The sequence below is a fragment of the Lolium perenne genome, chromosome 4, assembly GCF_019359855.2.
Source record: "Lolium perenne isolate Kyuss_39 chromosome 4, Kyuss_2.0, whole genome shotgun sequence".
NCBI classification, from domain to species: Eukaryota; Viridiplantae; Streptophyta; class Magnoliopsida; order Poales; family Poaceae; genus Lolium; species Lolium perenne.
The window spans coordinates 10,420,054-10,443,746 of record NC_067247.2 but is presented as its reverse complement, the minus strand read 5'-3'; the positions used below and the strand labels follow the sequence as shown (position 1 = coordinate 10,443,746).

General features: G+C 43.4%; 3 protein-coding genes and 1 long non-coding RNA gene across 4 annotated transcripts; 3 read left to right on the top strand and 1 right to left on the bottom strand.

Moving 5' to 3' along the window:
* Window positions 1-9,540: 9,540 nt before the first annotated feature.
* LOC139830804 (uncharacterized) lies at window positions 9,541-10,158 on the top strand. Its single transcript, XR_011744282.1, has 2 exons — window positions 9,541-9,759; window positions 9,912-10,158. It is a non-coding gene; the product is annotated as an uncharacterized lncRNA (long non-coding RNA).
* Window positions 10,159-10,820: 662 nt separating this feature from the next.
* Window positions 10,821-15,809, top strand: LOC127291752 (cysteine-rich receptor-like protein kinase 44). Its single transcript, XM_051321068.2, has 12 exons — window positions 10,821-10,987; window positions 11,174-11,244; window positions 11,382-11,463; window positions 11,553-11,668; window positions 11,745-11,894; window positions 12,786-12,893; window positions 12,985-13,243; window positions 13,437-13,665; window positions 13,769-13,916; window positions 14,019-14,210; window positions 15,343-15,421; window positions 15,520-15,809. The coding sequence occupies exons 1-12, from the start codon at window positions 10,930-10,932 to the stop codon at window positions 15,657-15,659; spliced, it is 1,632 nt and encodes a 543-aa protein (XP_051177028.1). The 5' UTR covers window positions 10,821-10,929; the 3' UTR covers window positions 15,660-15,809.
* Window positions 15,810-15,845: 36 nt separating this feature from the next.
* Window positions 15,846-18,538, bottom strand: LOC127291753 (monothiol glutaredoxin-S7, chloroplastic). The gene is made up of 2 exons (XM_051321069.1): window positions 18,073-18,538; window positions 15,846-16,158 (listed from the first exon to the last, which is right to left on the bottom strand). Exons 1-2 carry the CDS (start codon window positions 18,521-18,523, stop codon window positions 16,103-16,105), a joined length of 507 nt encoding a protein of 168 aa, XP_051177029.1. The 5' UTR covers window positions 18,524-18,538; the 3' UTR covers window positions 15,846-16,102.
* Window positions 18,539-18,759: 221 nt separating this feature from the next.
* On the top strand, window positions 18,760-23,275 carry LOC127291751 (elongation factor Tu, mitochondrial). The gene is made up of 12 exons (XM_051321067.2): window positions 18,760-18,993; window positions 19,079-19,154; window positions 19,250-19,342; window positions 19,448-19,522; window positions 19,965-20,069; window positions 20,161-20,251; window positions 20,345-20,550; window positions 21,568-21,651; window positions 22,153-22,218; window positions 22,296-22,358; window positions 22,572-22,812; window positions 22,898-23,275. The coding sequence occupies exons 1-12, from the start codon at window positions 18,818-18,820 to the stop codon at window positions 22,966-22,968; spliced, it is 1,347 nt and encodes a 448-aa protein (XP_051177027.1). The 5' UTR covers window positions 18,760-18,817; the 3' UTR covers window positions 22,969-23,275.
* The last annotated feature ends 418 nt before the right edge of the window (window positions 23,276-23,693 follow it).

The window sequence follows — 23,693 nt, the reverse complement described above, 5'->3', positions numbered from 1 at the left end:
GCTTCGTCGGCGAGAATCCATGGACAGAACGTCAGTGACCATCGCGAAAAGTAGAAATCGAAATCGAAAAAGAAGATGGGGATGTCTAGGAGAACCGCATGGTTACCAGGAAGGTCGAGGAGGCGTCGATGTCTCCGGAGGAGGGTGGTGGTCGCCGGAATCGACGAAAAACGCCGGCGTCCAGAGATGAAGAAGTCGAAGAAATCGACTGTCTCCTTGCTCGATTCTTTGCACGCGTGTGACGATGATCTTCAGGGTCAAAAGGTGGAGCTCTTGGTGGTCTCAGCTCGTCGATTGGTGGCCGGATGTGGCCGGGCATCGGCGAGGTGGTTGCGGCGGTGTTCGAAGGTTCACAGAGAGAGAGAAAAGAGGGGAAACGGTGGCGGCGCGAGGGTGGGAGAGGAGAGCGGGGTTGGTGAGTGCTAGGGTTCGGCGCAGGTGATAAGGAAGGAGGGGAGCAGGTGAGAGGCGTGAGGCTGCGCTGGAGGACAACGACGGGGGGGAGCTCACGCTCTCTGCGTGTCTGGGGAAGACGAAAAGCATGAGAGAAAGGGCATACCCCTTCGGTGTGGGCCGGGCCAGGCCGAAGAAAGAAAAAGGGAGGAGAAGGAAGGTGGGCCTCCGGATGGGTTGGGTTGGGAGAGAAGAGAAGAGAGTAAGAGGTTGGGCCGCCGGGGGAGGGGGTGGCCCAGGGAAGTTTTTCTCTTTTTTTTCTGTCTTTTTTTGTTTAAACCCTTTTGTATTCAAACTCTTTCTATTTTGAATTTGGGGTAAGGATGAGAGGGAGTTCCAAAAATAGTTTTCAAATATTATTTTATTTGTAATCAAGACAAGGAACATTTTATTCCAAAATTAGTTGTTGACCAACTTAATTATAAAATAGGAGATATGAGAGAGGGTTAGGGTTTGGAGGACTTGGCATTGACCAAAAGAAATTAGGTCAAAGGTGGAAAGGGTTGGGCTTTAGGGTTTTGTTTCTAAATAAGACAAAGGGGAGGGTTTATATAGAAAACACCTGAGAAGGAAAATAAAACAATTAGGATTTATAAAATAGTTTTATTTTGTAAAAAGATGGATGATATGATGCATGATGGCATGATGATGCATAAAAAGAAAAGAACAAACAAAACTCTATTAGGGGTGCTACCCGGGACCGTTACATCACACCACAGAAACCAAAGTGCATTCGTCTATGAAATTCTGCTTAATGGGATCAACAGTGCCCTACGAAACCGCCTGACTAACGCCGCCGCGGTGCAGCTTCGGTCTCTGTCTTCTCTCTTGCAGGACATACAACTATCGGATGCGGACGACTCACGCCTCATATCAGATGGTTCCTCCTTCTCCACCAACGAAGCCTACAAGCACCTGCACACAGACATGGTTGACCCTGAAGCCGCGCACATCTGGATGTCTAAAGTGCCCAGGAAGGTGAAGATATTCGGCTGGTTCGTGCATCTCAACAGAATCAACACGTGAGCAAACTTGCTGCACAGGAACATCATCACGTCCGCCTCATGCCCCCGATGCATGGTAGGGGTTGAGGACGTGGCTCACCTCCTCTTCGGGTGCCCGCAGGCCGCCGCGATATGGCAACTGTTGAGCCTCCAGCCCAATGGTCTTTCATTAAGACAGGCATAGGGTAAAGAGTGGAATTGATTTACCCCAATGCGAGGTAGTTTCCCTGCTTGTAAGATCCTTATTTTGAGTCAACCATATCACAAGACTTGCTTTAGCAGATCAGTGGCAGTCATTAGAAACATCCTCGCAGACCTCACCCTCTGGTCGCACCGTTTTAAAAATACGGATCATACGAATGGACGCCGATCTGTGGCGTAACCATATCTCAGCTTGTATTCAGTAACACTGCCATTTTGATGCAATATATATATCCAGGTGGGGATTCTCTCCCCCCGGTGAAAGCCTCAAAAAAATAAAAATAGTTCATCCATATGTTTGAAAATCTAAAATATACATAACCAAGGTGGTGATGTAAAATACATCATATGATGGAGCACTAAGAGATGTATTTGAGTTTTGAGAACAAACAAAGGATATAAAAACCTCAAAATGCGAAAAACAGGTGATTGTCTGAAAATATCTGAAATCCATTTCCATTAGGTTCTGGGCTGCATGAGCCTTGATGGCAGAGTGGCCTAATCATCTACATCTCTCCTCCCAGTCCGTCTATCCATACATCACATCGAAGCACATAGTGGCCCAATCATCTTCGAAGTACAGCGTGGGTGCCACCTCATCCTCCATGTCCCATCCGTATGTATCCCTGAAAGGACGACGGCCGGTCGGGTGGAATCCTCCTCCCCTACCCTAGGCTTCGATTGGTGGAGACCCAGTTTCTACACGACATGGCCCAGGTATTTTATTTTTGCGGGTGTGAGTCTTTTTTGGCCATTTGCAACAATTTTAAATCCGAGCGACCTCATCTCGAAAGCAGGCATGGCTTAGAGCATTTTCATTGGTGATACAACCCTATGGGCTATGGCAGTCCGGGGTTATTTTTAGGCCACATCAATGCTTCCCAAAGTAGACGGTTGTTTTTGTATCCGGCCAGGCGGGATGGGAAGTGTGTGCACCCATGTTTTGCATCACGTTAGATTTTTTGGGCATGGGTCCTGTCTGACAAGGGCACAACCCAACCCTATAACTATTATCCCAATTTTCTCCCGTCCCACTCGCCTATCCATTCTCCCACATGTCGCTTCAGTTCCTGTTCGCCTCTCTATTTTGCACCCAGAGCACGCCCTCCCCCTTGCCGCCGCTGCTTCCAGCATGCCTCAGAAAAAAAAGGTGACGGCGCCGGTGAAACCCCACAAGGTTGAAAGAGAAGCCAAAGAATATGTCGGAGGAGGATTGGCAGGCCCACCGCGAACGGTTCCGAATCATGACGGAGGAGGACTGAAGGAGGCCTCGCCTAGATTGTTATAAAAGCGACAAGCAAATAACGAAGAACGAAACAAGAACACACGCAGGGGACACAAGATTTAACGTGGAAAACCCCTTCCAACACAGAAGGGGAAAAAACCACGGCGAGCCAAGAAACTTCACTATATCGGGAGGTGTTTACAAACGCCGTGGGTTATCTTATAATCTGATAAACCCTAGCCGGCAGCTTACAAGATGTATATATAGGCGGTGCCAACGATCCGTACCGTATCGGCCCAAGCCTCCGGCGACGGGCCTCGCTCCGCTCGTCAGAAGTTAGCCTCCCTTTAGTATATGAAATTGGATCACAATACAACAAACTCCACCTTGAGACAAATTCCATCTTGTAGCATGAACTTCAACAATCTCCTGAACAACAAAGGGAAAGAAAACACTTGCTGGCGCCAACAGCCACTTGGGCTAAACAGTTATACCAACCAAGCTTGAGCAAAGCTCAAACTTGGAAACAAGAACTGGCTTTGTCATCATATCAGCAGGATTATCATGAGTACTTATCTTGCATACCTTCAGTTTACCTTGAGCAACAATGTCGCGAATATAATGGTACTTGATATCAATGTGCTTTGTCCTCTCATGAAACATTTGATCTTTAGTAAGGTATATTGCACTTTGACTATCAGAAAACAAGTTAATGCAAGAATCATCTCCACAAAGCTCAGCATACAAACCTTTCAACCAAACAGACTCTTTGCCAGCTTCATTAATTGCTATATATTCTGCTTCGGTCGTAGATTGGGCAACAACAGATTGTAACGTTGCCTTCCAACTCACAGCACAACCACCAACAGTGAACACATAACCTGTGAGGGATCTTCTCTTATCCAAATCGGCAGCAAAATCTGAATCCACATAGCCAACGAGTCCCTCACCGGTCTTGCCAAACTTCAAGCAAGCTTTGGATGTGCCACGAAGGTACCTGAAAATCCACTGAACAGCTCTCCAATGTTCTTTACCAGGATCAGCAAGATATCGACTGACCAAACTCATAGCATAGGATAAATCAGGACGAGAACAAACCATGGCATACATCAAGGAACCAACAGCACTAGAATATGGAACTTGAGACATGTACTCAATATCTTCATCAGTACTAGGACATTGCAATGCTGACAATTTGAAGTGAGAAGCAATTGGTGTACTAACAGACTTTGCATCATGCATATTAAAACGATGAAGAACTTTCTGAATGTAATTATGCTGACTAAGAAATAACACACTAGATCTTCTGTCTCTTGTAATTTCCATACCTAGTATTTTCTTAGCAACACCAAGATCCTTCATCTCAAACTCACTACTTAATTGTGCTTTCAAAATAGTGATTTCTTTCTTGCTCTTGGCAGCAATCAACATATCATCAACATATAACAGCAAGTATATTGGTGATCCATTAACAAACTTGATATAGACACAACTATCATACTTAGATCTCTTAAACTCATGTGCAAGCATAAATGAATCAAACCTTTTATACCACTGTCTTGGAGACTGTTTCAAACCATAAAGGGACCTCTTCAACTTGCAAACAAGATCCTCCTTACCAGGCACAACAAAACCTTCAGGCTGGTCCATGTATATCTCCTCCTCAAGCTCACCATGCAGAAAAGCAGTCTTTACATCTAGCTGCTCAAGCTCAAGATCACGCATAGCCACAATACCAAAGAATGCACGAATGGAACTATGCTTCACAACCGGAGAGAATACATCATTATAATCAATACCTGGAATTTGGCTGAAACCTTTTGCTACTAACCTTGCCTTAAACCTCGGAGGCTCATTAGGAGACAAACCTTCTTTTCTTTTAAATATCCACTTACAGCGGACAGCCTTCTTCTGTTTAGGCAAGGGCACAACATCCCATGTGCCATTCTTGTCAAGCGACTGCATCTCCTCTTGCATAGCAGAAATCCACTTCACGTGGTCAACGGATGCAACGGCCTCAGTATATGTAGCAGGTTCAGTATCATGCTCCACCTGTTCAGCACAACTCAAAGCATGATGAACAAGATTACATTCTTCAATTAAACGAGGACGTGGACCTTTGTTACGCCTCGGTCTATCAGCAGCAATGGAACTATTTGTTTGCTGCAAAACAGGTGGTGAGTGCTGAACAACAATGTTATCAATTTCAGCAACATCATTTTCTTTCTCCTCCACGTGCTCCACCTGCACGCTAATCCTCTGTTGTTCATCATCAGAATTATCAGAAAAATCAACAGCATCAGTAACATCTGTAGATGAACTCTTATAAAACATAACAGCCTCATTAAAGACAACATTCCTGCTATGCAAAACTTTCTTAGTTTCAGGATTCCATAACTTGTATGCCTTAACTCCTGAACCATAACCAAGAAACACACACTTAACAGCCCTAGGCTCTAGCTTTCCATTATCAACATGAGCATAAGCAGTGCAACCGAAAACTCTCAACTGTGAATAATCAGCAGGTGAACCAGACCATACCTCAATAGGAGTTTTCTTATCAAGCGGAATACAAGGTGACATGTTTATCAAGTAACAGGCGGTGGAGGCTGCTTCAGCCCAGAAACGTCTATGCATACCAGCATTAGACAACATGCAGCGAGCCTTGGAGATGATGGTTCTGTTCATCCTCTCCGCCACACCATTCTCGAGGAGTATATGGGATGGTGTGGTGCACGACAATGCCTTCATCGCTGCAATAATCATTGAAAACAGTAGAACAAAACTCCATGCCATTGTCGTACGAAGCAATTTAACTTTCTTTCGTTTGCTTCTCTACCATAACTTTCCACTTTCTAAAAGCATCAAACACATCAGATTTATGTTTCAGAAAGAAAGGCCACACTTTTCTGGAGTAATCATCTATGATAGTAAGCATGTAATTTGCACCACCAAGAGAAGTCTTGCGGGAAGGTCCCCACACATCAGCATGCACATAATCTAAAATCCCTTTGGTGGTATGAACGGAAGCATTGAATTTAACTCTTTTATGCTTACCAAAAATGCAGTGCTCACAGAATTCAAACTTACTCAAATTGCAGCCATCTAGCAGGTCTCTCCTGTGCAATTCTGCCATGCCATGTTCACTCATATGTCCAAGACGCATATGCCACAGATTAGTTTTACCAGGTTCATCAGGAATAACAAAGAGCAGCAATACCAGACAAAGTGCTACCTCTAAGAACATATAACTTTGCAGAATTCATATCACCAATCATGTGAACGAGAGAACCTTTTGATACCTTCAGAACTCCGCGAGAACCGGAGTGTTTGTACCCGTCAACATCAAGGGTACTGAGAGAGATCAGATTTCTGGCCATGCCAGGTATGTGTCTCACATCTGTCAGAGTGCGTGTCATGCCATCATGCATCTTGATTTGAACGGAGCCAATGCCCACGATCTCACGTGGGTTGTTATCTCCCATACGCACAACATCTCCACTCAGCACAAACTCATAAGAACTGAACCAGTCTTTGTTACAGCAAATATGAAACGAACATGCAGAATCAAGGATCCACTCATCATTACCAGAAACACAACCAGCAAACACAACTAGGCAATCGCCATCGAATTATCACTTTGGAAACAACAGCAGCCTTACCATCACCCTCAGATTTGTTTTTCGGTTGGTAAGTACCGTTTCTTTTCTCTTTGTTCTGCAACTTCCAACAATCATCAATATTGTGGCTAGTTTTCTTACAGTACTTGCAGAACTTACCATCTCGTCCCTTGGACTTTGAGCGACCTCTGTCGGTCTTGCTCTTATCTCTGTTGTAGTTGTTGTAGTTGTTGTTTGTTCTCGGTCCTGCCTCGGACCTGCGGTGCTTCTGCCTTAGATGATGAACCCTCTGCTGCACCATAGATTTCATCTTTTCCCTCTGCTGGAGGGCCTCATAAACTTCGGCAAGGGTTAGTTCATCACGATCCGTATAACAAGGTGTCTCGAAAATTCGCAAAAGAATTAGGCAACGAGACTAACAGTATAAGAGCTAGATCCTCATCATCATATTTTACCTCCATGGATAGCAAATCAGAAACGATCTCTTTAAAGATCGATAGGTGATTCATCATTGACGCACCTTCTTGCAGCTTGTGCGAGAACAACTTCATCTTCACGTGCATCTTACTGGTTAGATCTTTGGACATGCAGATCGATTCCAGTTTCAACCACAGCGCCGCTGCGGATTTCTCAGCCAGCACCTCCTGCAAGATATTGTTGGATAGATGAAGCTGAATTAATGAAAAAGCCTTACGGTCTTTCCTCTTTTCATCGTCGGTCCAGGTCTTGGCATCTTTCTTGCCAAAACCATCAAGAGCTTCATCCAGATCAGAAGATTGGGTAAGTATCGCCCTCATCTTCACTTGCCACAGAGAAAATCTCGTGGTGTAATCCAGCTGCGGTAGATCGAACTTCAAGGAAGACATGTCGCAAAACCCTAGATTGAAACACGGGCTCTGATACCACTTGTTATAAAAGCGACAAGCAAATAACGAAGAACGAAACAAGAACACACGCAGGGGACACAAGATTTAACGTGGAAAACCCCTTCCAACACAGAAGGGGAAAAAACCACGGGCGCCAGCCAGCAAAACTTCACTATATCGGGAGGTGTTTACAAACGCCGTGGGTTATCTTATAATCTGATAAACCCTAGCCGGCAGCTTACAAGATGTATATATAGGCGGTGCCAACGATCCGTACCGTACCGCGGGGGGGCTGCCGCCCCCCGCACCCCCCGCAGGCGTCCCTGTAGGGCACGACGTATGGGCTAACTTTTGACTACGCTACGCTTCGGCCCAAGCCTCCGGCGACGGGCCTCGCTCCGCTCGTCAGAAGTTAGCCTCCCTTTAGTATATGAAATTGGATCACAATACAACATAGATTGTTAGGCCAACCAGGCCGCGACAGAGGCTGAGGAGGCGGCGCAAGTATCCCTTGGCCTCGGAGGCGCGACAACTTCCCCGTCACCGGGCGCAGTTGCAGGGGCCAAGCCTACGGCTTTACAAGGAGCACATCCCCGTCTCGTCGGCTTTCTTCACGGAGTCGCCGCTATCGCTGATGTGCTTCACCCCTGAATTCGGTGACAATGATCTGAAAACCGATCCCACCACCGTGTTCTCTCACGGCGCGGCAACGCCAAGGCTTCCACCTTGACCTCAACAACTCGGACACCGACTCACCCGCTATGTGCTAGGGAACTGGCAGTGTGCATAGACCCATTGCACCAAAATCTTGGATGACTTGATTCGAGGCAGCCCACCTGCTGAGCGCATCCTCAATGAAGGCGACAATGAAGAAGGGGAATACAAGGTCGGCGTGTTAGACGTGGAGATCGGAGCCACTACCAAGGCGGCGATGAGACAGCAAGACGACACACATGGTCCGATGTGGAAGTCGTTGGTAGATGTACGATAAGCTCGCCGCATACAAGGTGGACAACGAGAACAACGATTTCGCCTTCATGCATTTCTTCAAGAAGCTTCAAAGTGTGAAAAAATGGGCGATGAGGAAGGTACCGTGGATCGCTCCCTCCTCTGCGGCCTCGGCGGATCGCCCAATCAGCAACAAAAAGGGCAAGGCCAAAAGGAATGGACCATCCTCATTGTCTAGCTTTGATGACTCCATTGAGAATATGGTTTCATCTTTCTCCTCCGACATAAAAAAAAAGATGGATGAAAGAGGCGCCGCTATGTGGAGGGCCATGTTGGACAAGGAAGATGTGAAATTGGGCTCGAGAGAGGGAGAAGGTGTAAGACACCAAGATGGAAGACCAAGACGACGTGATAACAGATGCATGGCCGAGGCCTTGTCTTAACATGCAGTGTAATTTATAATTGATCAATACTGTAGTTTGCAATATTGAAGTTGAAACTAGAACGAATTGATAAACAAAATTCAGTCATATGTGGAAGTCTGTCAATGTACCTGATTTGACGGCTTTTCTTAACTTCCATGTTGGCGGCTCAGGTAATCCACCAACCCCAAAGCTCTAATCATCACTTTGATTCCAAGATTTTGGCTTTTTTTTACGGCATGCATAGAGTGGGTGGCCACTTGGCCCTTGTCATATGAGGGCTGACAAAAAAAGGATATTGTTGATAAATGCTTTGGCTCATAGGAGCATTTACACCTATTGTGTGAATTCACATTTCTAAGTGTCAAAAAGTTCTAAACTAAATTTTTACATGTACATCTAGACATTTTATGTTGGTACACAAATTTTCAAAAAAATGAATTTTTTATGTGGCTCCTGTAAAAAAGACAAATTTTGATGTTGCAACACGACTACGTAGAATACATTTCTTTGTCTTTTTTGTGCACACCACACAGAATGTTATTTTTTCATGAAAACTTGTGTACGGACACAGAATATCACGATGTACACCAAAAATTTATGTCAATTTTTATAACATTTTCAAAATTAATTTTTAATTATTTTATATAATGGGAGCATTTGCTCCTATGAGGCAAAATGCCACGTCCATAGATGTTCCATGACACAGGTAATGCTTTAGATAGAAAGAATCGATAAAGTCAGTCAATGCATGTACAGCTAGCTAGCTACCATGTGCGTTCTCACTTGCATGTCCATCTTTCTACTACTCCTCACTTGCCCGGCACACAACCCCAAAGCAGAAGTACCATCCGTTCCATTTGCACCTAGGCTGCTGCTCTATATAAGTGCTCGAGTTGGCATTGTACTCGACATCAAATACAGGAAGCCAGCAACAATGGCACAGAAGTACTCAACGGCCTCGGTTCGGCTGATGCTGACCCTCCTCGTCCTGCTGGTTTTCGGCTGAATGCGACGAAGGTAAGCTAGCTCACACTGCTCTCCTCTCTTGTTTATCCCTCTTTTTCCCATACGGCCGGCCTTAACAAGCCGGGTTCCACTAACACACAGCTGCCTCAGGTTTCTCTTTCTGCTTAGCTAGCTAACTTGTTTTTGTTCATCATTTGTGGCAGCCGTTCAAGGAGACTGCCCACCAATCCATGGTGGCTCATAAGTACTCGATCTTTGGACCATTTCTAAGCAGCGAGCGGGATTTGGTAGGATCTGGATTGTGCTTGGCTGGCGGCGCAGGAAGCCTTCTTTATATTTATGTACTTTATATATGTTCTCGACGTGTAGTCGATCCGTGTGTGCATGTTCTTCGGATTGGTGCTTGTACTGCTTATAGATAAATAAAAAGTGCTTGTGTTGCGAACCAAATATTGCAACCTTTTGTCTTCTCTATTTTGAAGATCTTTTAAAACATTAGAGAACATGCTTTAAAAAGCAGCAGATGATTCTAAATATAGTATATTATGCCAAAACAAATCGAAAGAACATTTCTAAAAGACGGTCAATAATTACTTAGATTCAGTGGTGACGCAAGACACATCGAGGCCGTTGTCGAGGACGGAGGGCCTGCATGGTGACGGTGAGGGCAGCCAGCTAGCGCGCTGTCCAGTTGGTGTTAGTTTGCTTCGCCTTCGCTGTGGAAACGAGGTAAGCAGACATCCTGCAAACCGAGTCAGAGATTCTGGCCAGAGTACAGACTAAAGAGTGGCCCAATGTATCACCGTGTCAAAAAATGCTTCCTCCTCATCCTCAGTTCCTCACTGCTCCATCCGTATGTATCCCTGAAACTGAAAGCACGCCGGCCGGCCGCCCGGGTGGAAATGGAATCCTCCTCCGCTGCCATAGATAGGCCTGGTTCGGTTGCTGCAGACTCAATTTCGCCACGGTATGGCCCGACCGATTCTGTTTTGACCCTGTTGGCTGTTGCAACAATTTTAAATCCGAGTGACATCATGCCGGGCATGGCTTAGCTATAGTTTCTGAAAAGCAAGAACCAGCAAGAGTTGACCTTAATTTCATTCTCTCCCAACTGCAGCTCGACGCATATGCTTCTTTCTGCATCTGGGGAGCAATTAAGATTGATCCGCACCTTATCATCTTGAGCATCACAAGGCTTCCCTCCCAAAATTCGACTGGAAAATGGACTCCCAGCCGCAGGGGTTGCTCAGGGTCGAGCCCAACGAGCTCCAATTCGCATGTAAGCCATCTCCCCGCCTCAACATTCCGTGTTTGCATCAAGTTGTTTTTGCTGCCCTTTCGCTAATTTTGCAAGGAATTGTTTTAGTAGGGTTGATGTGTTGCTTGTCAGTTAATTTTGACTGATTTGTAAGCCAATTCTCGCTAATTCTTTTTTTTTTTTGTTTCCTTTTCTTGAATCCTGCAGTTGAGGCGAATAAGAAGACCTCGTGCTCTACGCAGCTAACGAACAGAACGGATCACCACATCGCCTTCAAGGTAACATGGGACTACTATTACGTTTTCGGTTTCCACCGTGCATATTGTAGTCTGCCTCAGAACACAAGACCTTACTATCCTGCAAAATGACGGAATGTAATGCCACATTTGGCAAAATGTTGTGTTTCTTCTCTTAGGTGAAAAACAATGTACCATCGAAATATATCGTGCATCCCAAAATATGTGTTGTGCCACCCAGATCCACCATCTATGTCCAAGGTAGTGTTAATTCCCTTACCCATCGAACCAAGTCAGTGCGATTCTTCGCTTATATCTGCACAAAAGTTGACACTTCCGTGATCTCCCAGTTACAATGCGAGCACAAAGTCAGGCGCCACCAGACATGCAACTCAGGGACAGGTTCTGTGTGCAGAGCGTTGTGGTGAGGAGGGGAACAACGACCGAGGATCTAACTCAACACATGGTAGTTCACATTCCAATGTATCTTCTTAGGTGGATTAGTTTTGCTTCAACAGTACTAACAAGTGAAACTTGCATAGTTCCAAAAATCTGCAGGCAATGTAGTGGATGAGGTGAACCTGAAGGTTGTCTATATGCAACCACCACCTGTGGCTGTGGGGGAGGGGTCTGAAGAGGGTACATCGTCTCGTCCTTCATGCTCAGATGGGGGAAACATAAATGATCAACAGGTGACATCTCTGACCACGGGTTGTTCATTTCATTTCTTTGTGTTTTGTAACAACTTCATGTGTTATTAATTGTTTTCAAGATGAAACCCTAAGTTACAAAATACTTGGTTGAATTTGGTTGTTAGGACATGCAGTCAATTTATCATCTTTAATTATCGGTCCAGTCTAGTTGTTTTGGTGATTTTACCCACGTGAGTGTCTAAATGGCACCTTACCGTGCTTTTTAGAGAACACTTAGATTGTGTCATCCAATCTTTTCAAAACTCGTTGTTGTTTTCCCCGGAGGAGAGTGCACGGGTGTGTTTTGTTTGGTTTCCCCCCTTTTTTGGTAGGTTAGTATACGAAAAACTAAAGACCTCTCGAATCAAAATGTACAAATCACGATCCGTTTTCACAACTATGCTAGCTGTATTGACATCTTCAAAAGTAGATCACATGTTAATATGTTTCGATGGAAATTTTCTTTTGCACTTCCTTGAGTGCATATATTTCACCGACTTTGATTTCACGGTGCCTTTAATAGAGCTAACATGATAGTTAAAGTAGTGGACTGAGACTAGATTATGTGCTTACTTGCTCTTGAGTTGATAAGCATGGATGTTTTGTAAGAGGTTGTGGAACGGAGTATAAATTTTAGGGTTTTTGGTGTTTATGTCATAATTCCAAGTTATTCGTGTTCTTTGTACTGAACTTCTGAATGTAATATAATGTAGCATACAATGATCACATAGTAGTGCAGAATAAATTTTACAGAGTAATAGATAGTTTTGTCTAATATTTCAAAATAAGTTTGTATAGTATTTTTTGATAGAAATATTCAAGTTAACCCAAGTGTCGTATTAAAATGGTATATGTGAAATCCCACATTAGTCCAAGTACTTCTTTATGCAGGAAGGATCTACACTACACCATATGTCGTTACAAAAACTGAAAGACATCACATGCAACTTCTCTACTGAACAAATCATTGGTAGAGGTGGTTTTGGTGTGGTATATAAGGTAAGTTTAAATCATATTTTTTTTAGTTTTCTAATAGTTTAAACCACATTTACCCAAAAGCTAATAGTATCTAATAAGAGACCTTTAGCAGGGAGTGCAAGAAAACGGGAAAATTGTTGCAGTGAAGAAGCTTGTGCAGTCAATGCTGAGCTCACCAGAGAATTTTGAGAACGAGATTCTTCTCCTTATCAAATTAACACATACAAATATAGTGCAACTATTAGGCTACTGTTACGAAACACAGTATATACATATGCCTCACGAAGGAAGAATTGTGTTTGTTTCAGAAACTGAATGTATGCTTTGCCTGGAATATATGTCCAATGGAAGTCTTGATAATTATATTTCAGGTATGGCATTTAAATATGAACAATTTTTTTGCTTATCTATTTTCATGGTTTGATCATAGTTCCTAAAAACATGTTCTTATGAATTCAAAATGAGAATATACAATAATTTTTTGGATGACCTTCTAATATGTAGTATAACAATAAAGTAGATTTTATGATTTTTTTTTTTGAAATCACTTTTTTACAACTGCAGATGCATATTCAGGGCTTGACTGGCCCACACGCTACAAAATAATTGAGGGGATTTCCTATGGTCTAAAGTATCTACACGGCCAATCCGATGGTCCAATTGTTCACTTGGACCTAAAACCAGCAAACATACTGCTTGATGAAAGAATGTTACCAAAGATTACAGACTTTGGTCTTTCAAAACTGTTCGATCAAAATCAAACTATTCAAATGTCACATATTATGGGAACATTGTTAGTGAGCCACCTCTTGATATCATCTTTTTTAGTAATAAACAAAATGTAGTTTTTAACAATTCTCTTAACACTCCATATTTATCAATTCATGTTGATGTAGGGGTTATATGCCACCAGAATTTACACGTGGTATAATAACTACCAAGTCAGACATATTCAGTTTGGGTGTAATAATTTTGGAAGTAATAACCGGGCACAGAGACTACCCAGACGATATCAGGGCATCTTCCACGGAATTCATTGAGCTTGTAAGGCAATGCGTATACCTTTAGAGGGCCCTTTTCCTAGAGACCTTGTGATGTTCTTACCATTGTATGATAATACTACTTGTTTGTGTTCGGATTTCATAGGAACTTCAAAAATGGAGAGATGTTCTGCAACCGGGGTATACATTGCTTGAAACTGATTTCCAACAAATAAGAAGATGCATTCAAATAGGTCTGGTATGCGTGAATCCTGAGCGTACCAATAGGCCCGCAATTAAGAAAATTATTGATCAGCTTCAAGGTTTTGAAAATATGGATTGGTACATTATCAATGAGGTAACTTCGGTATTGTGCATCATATAGTGTATATATTCTCATTTTTCTATACTAAAGACGTACAAAATTACACACGCACTAACATGCACGCGCATATATATAGTGTGACATGTGTTAAAATGACAATTTGAATTCCAAATTTGTTTTCTTTTTTAGAGCACTAAACATTGTTTTATTTTCATTAGGGAAACATATATATTACTCATTGCATGCAAATTTCTACTGGAAAAAAACAAGTGCACAAATTTTCAGAGTTTATTTTATTTTATTTTGAGTTTACTGACTAAGCTGTGTGCTTATGCATACCATGCATGACACTTGGTAACTTGAATTTTCCTATTCTATTGTAGGTAGCAAAAATCGCATAGTCGGTCCACAATTTAAAATTGAACTGTTTCCTAGGTTCAATGTTTGTTTTGAAGGTATTACAAATTTTATAAGAAATTTTAGGATTTAAGCAAAGTTCAAGGTAAAAAGTTGGTCCATCTTTTTCATTACACTAATTTACAGACTCATGTGTTGCTTTAACTATTGTAAGGCAAAAGCGTACAGTACTCCCACTGGTTTTGCGAATATTCCGCAACTAGTTGCGCCCACACCCCATTAGGGAATTTCATACTTCCGAGTTTTCAAAAAATGTCAAATAAATCAGGGACATTGGTTACACCGTATATTTTGCATATACAAAATTTCGTTCAAAATATGACCATATGTGACATGTGAAAAAAAAGACCAAAGTAAATAGTATCCCAAAACTATTCATACATCATTTGTCTCTTTTGTGCATGCCTGATATTTTAATTTTTTTTGAATGAAACTTTGCAGATGCATAATATACAACATATCTGCGATTTATTTCACATTTTCTGAAAATTCAGAAGAATGATATCCGACATTGGGGTGCGGGTGCAACTAGTTGCAAACGGCAGTTTCCCCCGTTGCTCCTCACAAATTTTTCGTTTTAGGAGAAGTCAAAACTCTTAGCTCTTAATATACCGTGTGAATTATTTATGCTAGATAACTACTATAAGTAAATCTACTACAACATAAATACTTTTAAAGATCGTGTTGATGTTGAATCAGAAAATATACAAATCAAGCGAAATTTAACCAACAGTTTGGTTCATTCTAGTTGTCAAGCTGCGACAACAAGATGGAGGCCATGGACGTTGGGATAATCTCCTTTGCTAAACTATGGCCCCACCTTCCTGGTATGCGACTTTAAATAATAATGTTGATTGTTTAACAATTATATAAAGGTTATTAATATATATATATCTAATTTAAGTTTGGTTTAATTGTTCAACAGGGCATTGGTTCTCGGTTCTGCGAGGATATATTTTCCATAGTATTCATTGCAGGTTGCGTTTATGCTCGATGATCGGCAGTTCAAGTTTAATTTTCCTTTTATCCACCCTAGTTATAGCTTATATATGTAAACATATCTGAAATTTGATGGATGTTTGGACAAAAGGATGAGAGACCTCCAATTTTTGAGGAGTTAGTAGGTAGAGGGGTTTCGACTGCTTCCTGTGGCTGGTGTTTGCAGTTATGCATCTTTACTAATCAGTTCTCATTATTTCGGAAACAAAAGACGGAAACTACGCACCCTGGGAACAAGGACGAGAGACACAGTTCAGTTCATGATGTTTCTAGCAATATGTGGCTAACACCAGATAGCCAACACAGAGCTGTTGATCGACTAGCAGTACAAGGAACTGATACTGTACCATTATACAGATTGCACAAAAATTATCACACCCAAAGTGCATTTTACATTTGTATCTCACTGCTTAATATTTTGAATTTTGTACTGCTTAGGAACTGCGTCTCCAGTTCTCTGTCATGTCTGAAACGTGCATGAGTTGCTGTCTCATGTAGTCCATCGTTCACTACGAGCACATTGCTTTCTCTAGCGTTTCCTGCAGTTCCCCACTCTTGTATGCTTCTGCATAACATACAACAACACAAGCGTTTAGCCCAGTTATTCAAACACTGATATTACACACAGCTGCAGAAACTTGTGTATAGAAGGAAAACATCAACATTAATCATGAGTATAACAACAATGCAGCAACAATATTTATTATCTATAGTTTTCAAAACCAACACATCAAGGAAGGGAATGGACTAATTTGACCTTATGCTCATGAAATGGGAATGGCTTGCAAGAATTTAAGCTGTATGATTGCAATTCTTTCACCTGTCATGAAACATGGTGTTCAGGACTTAGCAGGCAAAGAAAAGGTAAGAAGATAGTCTGAACATCGTGGTAGGTAGCTTAGCTTTAGCTGAGTGGAAGGCATTGTGTCATGTCATTGGCACTAGACCATACTATTGGAGGTTTGATTTGAAACAGGAGCATAACATTGGCAATCCTCTCCTGCAGTAATGCTGCCCTAAAAAATAGGATAAATATATAACACGGAGGGAATCAACATTCCCATCTTAAAGTTGATTTCAGACTCACTACTACTTTGGAGTTTGGAGCATGGAAAGTAACACCAAGAAGCATCAAAGTCACAACTCACAATTATGATTATAGGAAGCCATATTTGTTCAGTGCCTGGAGAGTTATTGAGGATATAGAAACTGGAGTACATGGTAAGATAGCAGGAGATCTAAAGAGTGGCTGTTAGTGGTTGGGTTTAGGCAAGCTACATCACCATATTTGCCCCTACTGTCTGAGTCGCATGTTCTATCAATGAATTTTAACATTTCCAACAATCCAACACATCCTGGGATGTAATGGACTTATTATACAAGGTTTCCGCCTAGGAAAGAAAGCTGTATACCTTGGTGAGGAGATACAGTTATGTTGGTGATGATAATAATGGTGAGGAGGTGCAGAGCATGCCTTGGGTTCGTATAAGCAAGAACTGAGCAACTTTTGTTGCTCATATGGTAAAGATGGAGAGGAATTTGGAATGGTTTGTCATCAATTTAATTTTTAGGTCAGCAGTTCTGCACACATCCTGAAAAACCTGTGGATGGTCCAAAACCTTTTACTTAGTTTACATCAAACTTGGTGCTTAGAATTTTAGGTAGTTCGAGGGTGAGCATCATGATAATTGGTCACCCCAGAGGCTATCAAACGTTGCATTGTCATGGAACCCTAACTCTTTTCCTCTAAAGCTGTCTAGAATTTTAAGTACGCAAGTGCCACATCACACTATGTGTTCCGCACTCTATGATGCCATATTTCAGCAGACTTAATACTCCCACGTCGGCTTTCCAGCACACACAAGCACTACGTCAGGTAGATTACTGAAAAAAATAACCGAGTCCAGAGCCCAAGTGCAAGACATCTTTTATAATGAAACAATCACATTTGAATTCGTCATCGCCAAGTATTGTAACTTGTGTCTCATTAATTTATGTCGGTATGCTGATATATCATGTTCGCCAGTCACCCTACTAAGCCTAAAATAGTTTCCTCAAAATATGAAGAGCAGGAAAAAATAACCTTCAATGGCAAATGAGAGCAGAAAATACTCGGCAGCAAAGTGCCGAGTGCACTTCGTTCCTACTTCATCTTTTGAATATGAAGAGCTCAACCGATGTTACCTGCGTAGCTATGACAAACTGACACTGCCCTAGTCCCTAGACCCTTACAGTCACGAGAAGCAACAGTAGTGTTGTATCATGGCTTCAACACGAGCAAATTATAAGCCCGAAATAGCTACACGAGTTCCCGTTGCCAGTTGTAGGATTATTGCGATACAAAACTAGGAAACACGTGAGATCGATGAATGAATTGCTATTTCCTGATTATACTGGGCAGAACAAATTTGTCGCAGAACATGATGCGTAATTAATCGCGCGCGACGCAAGGCTGAGGTGAGGCAGATATGTAACTTACCGAGTGTGATGTCGCATCCTCCGAAGAACTCGCCGTCGATGTAGAGCTGCGGGAAGGTGGGCCAGCTGGAGTACTCCTTGAGCCCCTGTCTGAGCGCGTCGTTGGCGAGCACGTCGAGCGTCTCGAAGGGCACGTCGAGCGAGCGCAGGATCTGCACGACGGTGTGGGAGAAGCCGCACTGCGGGAAGTCCTTGGTCCCCTTCATGAACAGCACCACCTTGTGCGCCCCCACCACCTTGTCCAGCGTCTCCCGCATGTCCGGCCCCGCCGCGCCCCCGCCGGAGGACGCCGCCGCCGCGAGGCGCCGCGCCGGGCGTGCGCCCAGGGTGAGAGGACGAGGGGCCGCCGCCCGAGGGAGCGCGGCGAAACTGATGGAGTGTGGGCGCGTGGGCAGGGGAGTCCGGAGGGACGCGCCGGCGAGCGGGGATGGGGCTGAGACGGCGGCGGCCATGGCGGTGGCGTGTGGAGGTCGCGCGAGACGGAGGAGTCGTGGCTGTGGTGGACCGGGTGGCAGGATCGTAATTCCCTCGAACCTTTGTGGCCGCCCGGGAAGGCCGGCTGGTAGGCCCACTAGAGCTTCGTGGCCGGCCCATTTCCGGCCCGGCCCGGCCCACGAGTCGTACCGTGGCGTAGAAGTAACAGGAGCCAGCCAGCCGCTACCATTTCTCTCCCACCGTGGGCGCCGTCTTTCCTAAAGCCCTAACTAAAACCCATCTCTCCTCCACCCGCCGCCGCCGCCGCCGCAATGGCCTCCGCCGCCGTGCTCCGGGGCGGCTCCCGCCGCGTCCTCGCCTACCCGACCCTCCGCGCCGCCCTGATCTCCGGCCCCGCCGCGCTCCCGGACGCTGCCGCGCCCCAGCCGCCGCCGCCGCCGACCGCCGCGGGCCTCTGGGCGCGGTCCATGGCCACCTTCACCCGCACGTGAGTCCCTTTCCCCTCAGATCTGCACTGACCCGCGCCTTTCACGTTCGTGGTTTGAGTGATCTCCCGGCTGAATCTCTGCCAGGAAGCCCCACGTGAACGTCGGCACCATCGGCCACGTCGACCACGGCAAGACCACCCTCACCGCCGCCATCACCAAGGTCAGATCAGCCCGTGCTGCACGGCTGGTTTTGTGTTGCCAACTGTTGGGGTGATCTGAATGCGCTTTTTTGTTGTGTTTCTGCTCGCGATGCAGGTGCTGTCGGAGTCGGGCAACGCCAAGTCGATTGCGTTCGAGGAGATCGACAAGGCTCCCGAGGAGAAGGCCAGAGGAATCACCATCTCAACGGTTTGTCCCCACCCATTTTCGGCCGGCCATATTGTTCTCTGTTCATTCAACTCCATTTTCAGATAAATTGGTGACCGATTGATCATGTGCGATTGTTTTGTGCAGGCTCATGTGGAGTACGAGACCGCTAAAAGGCATTATGCTCACGTGGACTGCCCAGGTCACGCTGATTATGTCAAGGTAACTGTTACGGGCTAAGTTCTTGGACCTAGCGAAACCATCTTATGTAAGAAGGCTTTTACTTGGAGTAGGTTTCATCAGCTTCCAGCTTAATCCATGATATCAGAATGGCTACTAGGGCATCTGAATATTCCAATCTAGAGCTAATAGAATGCTTAATTGTCTACTACACACACTGCTCTGATGCTTGTATGCTTTTAATTTGCTGTGGACCATTCAGATTTTTTGGCGACTGTTGACTCCATTTCCAAATTGATAAAATGAAATACCAACCATGCTTTGACTCGCAGTAGGTTTCATCAGCTTCCAGCTTAATCCATGATATCAGAATGCCTACTAGGGCATCTTAATTTTCCAATCTAGAGCTTATAGAATGCTTAATGGTCTACTACACACACTGCTCTGATGCTTGTATGTTTATATTTTGCTGTGGATCATTTAGAACATGATCACCGGAGCTGCTCAAATGGATGGCGGTATTCTCGTCGTGTCAGCTCCTGATGGCCCAATGCCCCAAACGAAGGAGCATATTCTTCTAGCTAGACAGGTTCCAAATTCTGACAACTCTTGCCCTGCGATGTCTTTTAGCATGATGTTTTTGCAGTTCTGAACAGATCTTTCTCATTCCTGCTTTTTAGGTTGGCGTGCCATCACTTGTTTGTTTCCTGAACAAAGTTGATGTTGTTGAAGACGAAGAGTTACTAGAACTTGTGGAGATGGAGCTTCGAGGTATGCTAGCATGATTCAGTTCATTACATTTTTCTAGTTGGTTCATATGTTCCTGTTCTAAAGTGATTTTACTGTCTTCCTTTTTTGCTGCAGAGCTCCTCAGTTTCTACAAGTTCCCTGGCGATGAGATTCCGATCGTGCGTGGATCTGCGTTGCATGCCTTGAACGGAACAAATGACGAGATTGGAAAGAATGCTATTTTGAAACTGATGGATGAGGTTGATCGGTACATCCCGGATCCTGTTAGGGTGCTTGACAAGCATTTCTTGATGCCAATTGAAGATGTTTTCTCAATTCAGGTGATTAGATTTTATGATTGTCATTTACAATTATTGATATTTAATTTTAACTGTTAGAAAGCCTAGCAAAATTAATATGTACCAGAATAAAACCATCTCCATTGTTCAATGCTGGGTGCATGGTTTTAAAGGTGTTGCCTAAGTGTCCAAGCGCGCCCCCTTCGCCTTAGGAAAACGCCCGCCTTAGGTACCTAGGCGTCCAAAGCGTCCGCCTAGGCGTCGCCTAAGCGTCCGAGCGCCCCCCTTCGCCTTAGGACGCCTTGGCGCCTTTAAAACCATGGCTGGGTGTACTCTTCAGTATGGTGTTAGGTCAGTTAATCGGGCACTTGGCCAATTTATGACTCCCAAAATCCATATATTTTTCCCGTTCATCCCAGCGGTTGCACATCCATGTATTATTGCCTGTTTTCTATGATGTTAGGTTTCTGTAGAGGGATTTCAAAGAAGACAACATCTGCACATTGTCAGACTATTTTAATTTGGCTTACATAATGTATTTGTTTTGTTTAGGTCCCCTCCATTCTGGTTTGTATGGCCTGCATGCATTTTAAGAAAAAACATTGACCACCAATTTCGTCTACAAAATATGATATATATGCATTTTAAGAAAAAACATTGACCACCATTGGATTCATAAACCGGAACAGAGGGAGTATTCTATTTGCTTAACAGCTTACTTTCTTACTTGTAGTATCTTCAGTGGGCCATTCTAACTTAATCAGACGATTTAGAACTGTATTCTGAATCACAAGTCTTTTACTTTAAGATGCTACCGATCCAGTTCAGCGCATTGAATGTTTTCCTGGTCATTATTTCTGTGTACTTTTCCAAACATAAAAACTGTCCCTTGGCAGTCATTATTTCTGTGTTAACTTTCGGTAAAACATGGATATTATTATCCATAAAGAGTAAGTTTCTACTACACAAATAAACATTTATGACCAACTCACATTAATCTTACCTAATGATATTATTGGCAGCTCATTCTAACATGGATTAATTGTTCTCGATTTGCAGGGCCGTGGTACTGTTGTGACTGGACGTATCGAACAAGGGATGATTAAAACTGGTGAGGACGTTGAGATCTTAGGTTTAACAGAGGTAATTTTGAACACTGTTTGTCCTTTTCATGCCTGTTAAATATTTCTGATTGATTGCTGGACTATAAGGATTTGTTTTTGCATGAATTGGTACTCCCTCCGATCCATAGTAATTGCCACTAATATAGATGTATCTAGACATATCTTAGTTCTAGGTACATCCATACTAATGGCAAGTAATATGGATCGGAGGGAGTAGTAGAATAGGTCTCTTGCTTTTTTGCATGGATTTGAATAGCATCGTGCAACTGTTGTGAATTTGGTGCATAATTTTAAAAACATATTATCATGGTAAATCCTAGTGAAGTTTCATGTGAGACTTTGAATTGTAGGCCTTACATATTTGTTCTGCCATATCTACTATGCACATATGAGTTGACCTGTTCTAGATGCAAAACTTGACACAAACTGGTGCATTAGTTTCCTAATTGTCATCTAAAGATTATTACATGTTATGTTTTCTACCTTGATGTATCGTGATGAAACATATTATTGGTCACAGACTGGTCCTGTGAAGACTACAGTTACTGGTGTTGAGATGTTCAAAAAGATGTTGGATCATGGAGAGGTAACAATTCTGTCAAGGACACCATGCAATTTTCTTGACTGATGCTGTATTTTGTGCTTACAACTCCTTGTCCGCAGGCCGGTGACAATGTTGGTCTTCTTCTCCGTGGTCTTAAGCGTGGTGATGTACAACGTGGCCAGGTCAGTATGCGTGATTCTAAGTTGGAGAAAAAATTACTTATACCTATCTTTTTGGCAAAATGGATGTACCAGGAAATTGTCACTATTATCGCCAGAGAATATTTGTAGTACACATGACTTGTAATCTATTTATGTTGATCCATACCTGTGTGTACACATGACTTGCTGCTTGTTTTATTGATTATCACTCGCTTCCTTTTTGTACCATTTCAGGTCGTTTGCAAACCTGGTTGCTTGAAGACTTACAAGAAGTTTGAGGCAGAAATTTACGTCCTGACAAAGGATGAAGGTGGTCGCCACACTGCCTTCATGTCAAACTACAGCCCACAGTTCTACTTCAGAACTGCTGATATCACTGGAAAAATTGAGTTGCCTGAGCCCGTGAAGATGGTTTTGCCTGGTGACAACGTAACTGCAATTTTTGAGTTGATATCGCCTATTCCACTTGAACCAGGTATGCTTTTACAATTCATACTACTTTGAACTTTTGGCATCAAACTGTTGTAGGAAAACTTAATCTTACTGTATGTGCTATGCAGGGCAAAGATTCGCCCTGAGGGAAGGAGGGAGAACCGTCGGTGCCGGAGTCGTCGCCAAAGTCATGAGCTAATAATCTGTTTCCACCTTTTTTTACGGCGTAGTTATTTTAGTAGACAAAAGGATGTTGATATGAAAGATTTGTCGGACAAGAAAACACGAGATAACTAGAGTCGTCGAGAGCAAGGGGAACCAGTATGCATCTTGTTTGGAATGCATTTGGCCAGCTGCCATGGACGTGGTCAGTTGGCATTCCGGAAATTTCTTTTGTCTTCATGTTGGGTAGTTTGCTGTATAACACCGCAGCTTGTTACCTTGACACGCTTCTCAGGCATATATTAGCTCGGTGATTCAATAATTGACCATCTCTAGTTTCTTAATATGTCCTTGTTATGTGTTTTAATTAACTATATATTCTTGATCATTTGAAGCTGTGATGGTGCTGCTGGTAGGCTGTATCGCAAAAGGCAAACCTGATGTATTCTTGTGGCAACGGGAAAATCGTTTCATAACTTGTTTCTATGTGCTATGTGCGAAGTTTGGACACTAAGTGATCGAAATGAGAAAATAGAACTATCATAGATTCTTTATAAATGTACAGAGAAAGGAAAAAGAAGGCCATAGAACTCATTAATTTATTAATCATTCTCCTCTAAAGAAGCTCCTCACGCTTCTCCCTAGCTGGAACCTCAAAGGCAGGCACCCTCCTCCAAAGCCATCTGGTTCTGATCTTTGATCTGCATAACGCTTCCCCCGACGACCGGTCAGTCGGGCGCTCTCCATCGCCGGCGATGGGCA

Excerpts from the sequence above, each read along its gene's own strand:
- LOC127291751 (XM_051321067.2), top strand. The coding sequence starts at position 18,818 with ATGGCCTCCGCCGCCGTGCTCCGGGGCGGCTCCCGCCGCGTCCTCGCC. Across the intron at positions 20,070-20,160 it reads ATATTCTTCTAGCTAGACAG|GTTGGCGTGCCATCACTTGT; the intron begins GTTCCAAATTCT and ends CCTGCTTTTTAG. Across the intron at positions 20,551-21,567 it reads AAGATGTTTTCTCAATTCAG|GGCCGTGGTACTGTTGTGAC; the intron begins GTGATTAGATTT and ends CTCGATTTGCAG.
- LOC127291753 (XM_051321069.1), bottom strand. The coding sequence starts at position 18,523 with ATGGCCGCCGCCGTCTCAGCCCCATCCCCGCTCGCCGGCGCGTCCCTC. Across the intron at positions 16,159-18,072 it reads AGGATGCGACATCACACTCG|AAGCATACAAGAGTGGGGAA; the intron begins GTAAGTTACATA and ends TATGTTATGCAG.
- LOC127291752 (XM_051321068.2), top strand. The coding sequence starts at position 10,930 with ATGGACTCCCAGCCGCAGGGGTTGCTCAGGGTCGAGCCCAACGAGCTC. Across the intron at positions 10,988-11,173 it reads CAACGAGCTCCAATTCGCAT|TTGAGGCGAATAAGAAGACC; the intron begins GTAAGCCATCTC and ends TGAATCCTGCAG. Across the intron at positions 14,211-15,342 it reads ATTGGTACATTATCAATGAG|TTGTCAAGCTGCGACAACAA; the intron begins GTAACTTCGGTA and ends GGTTCATTCTAG.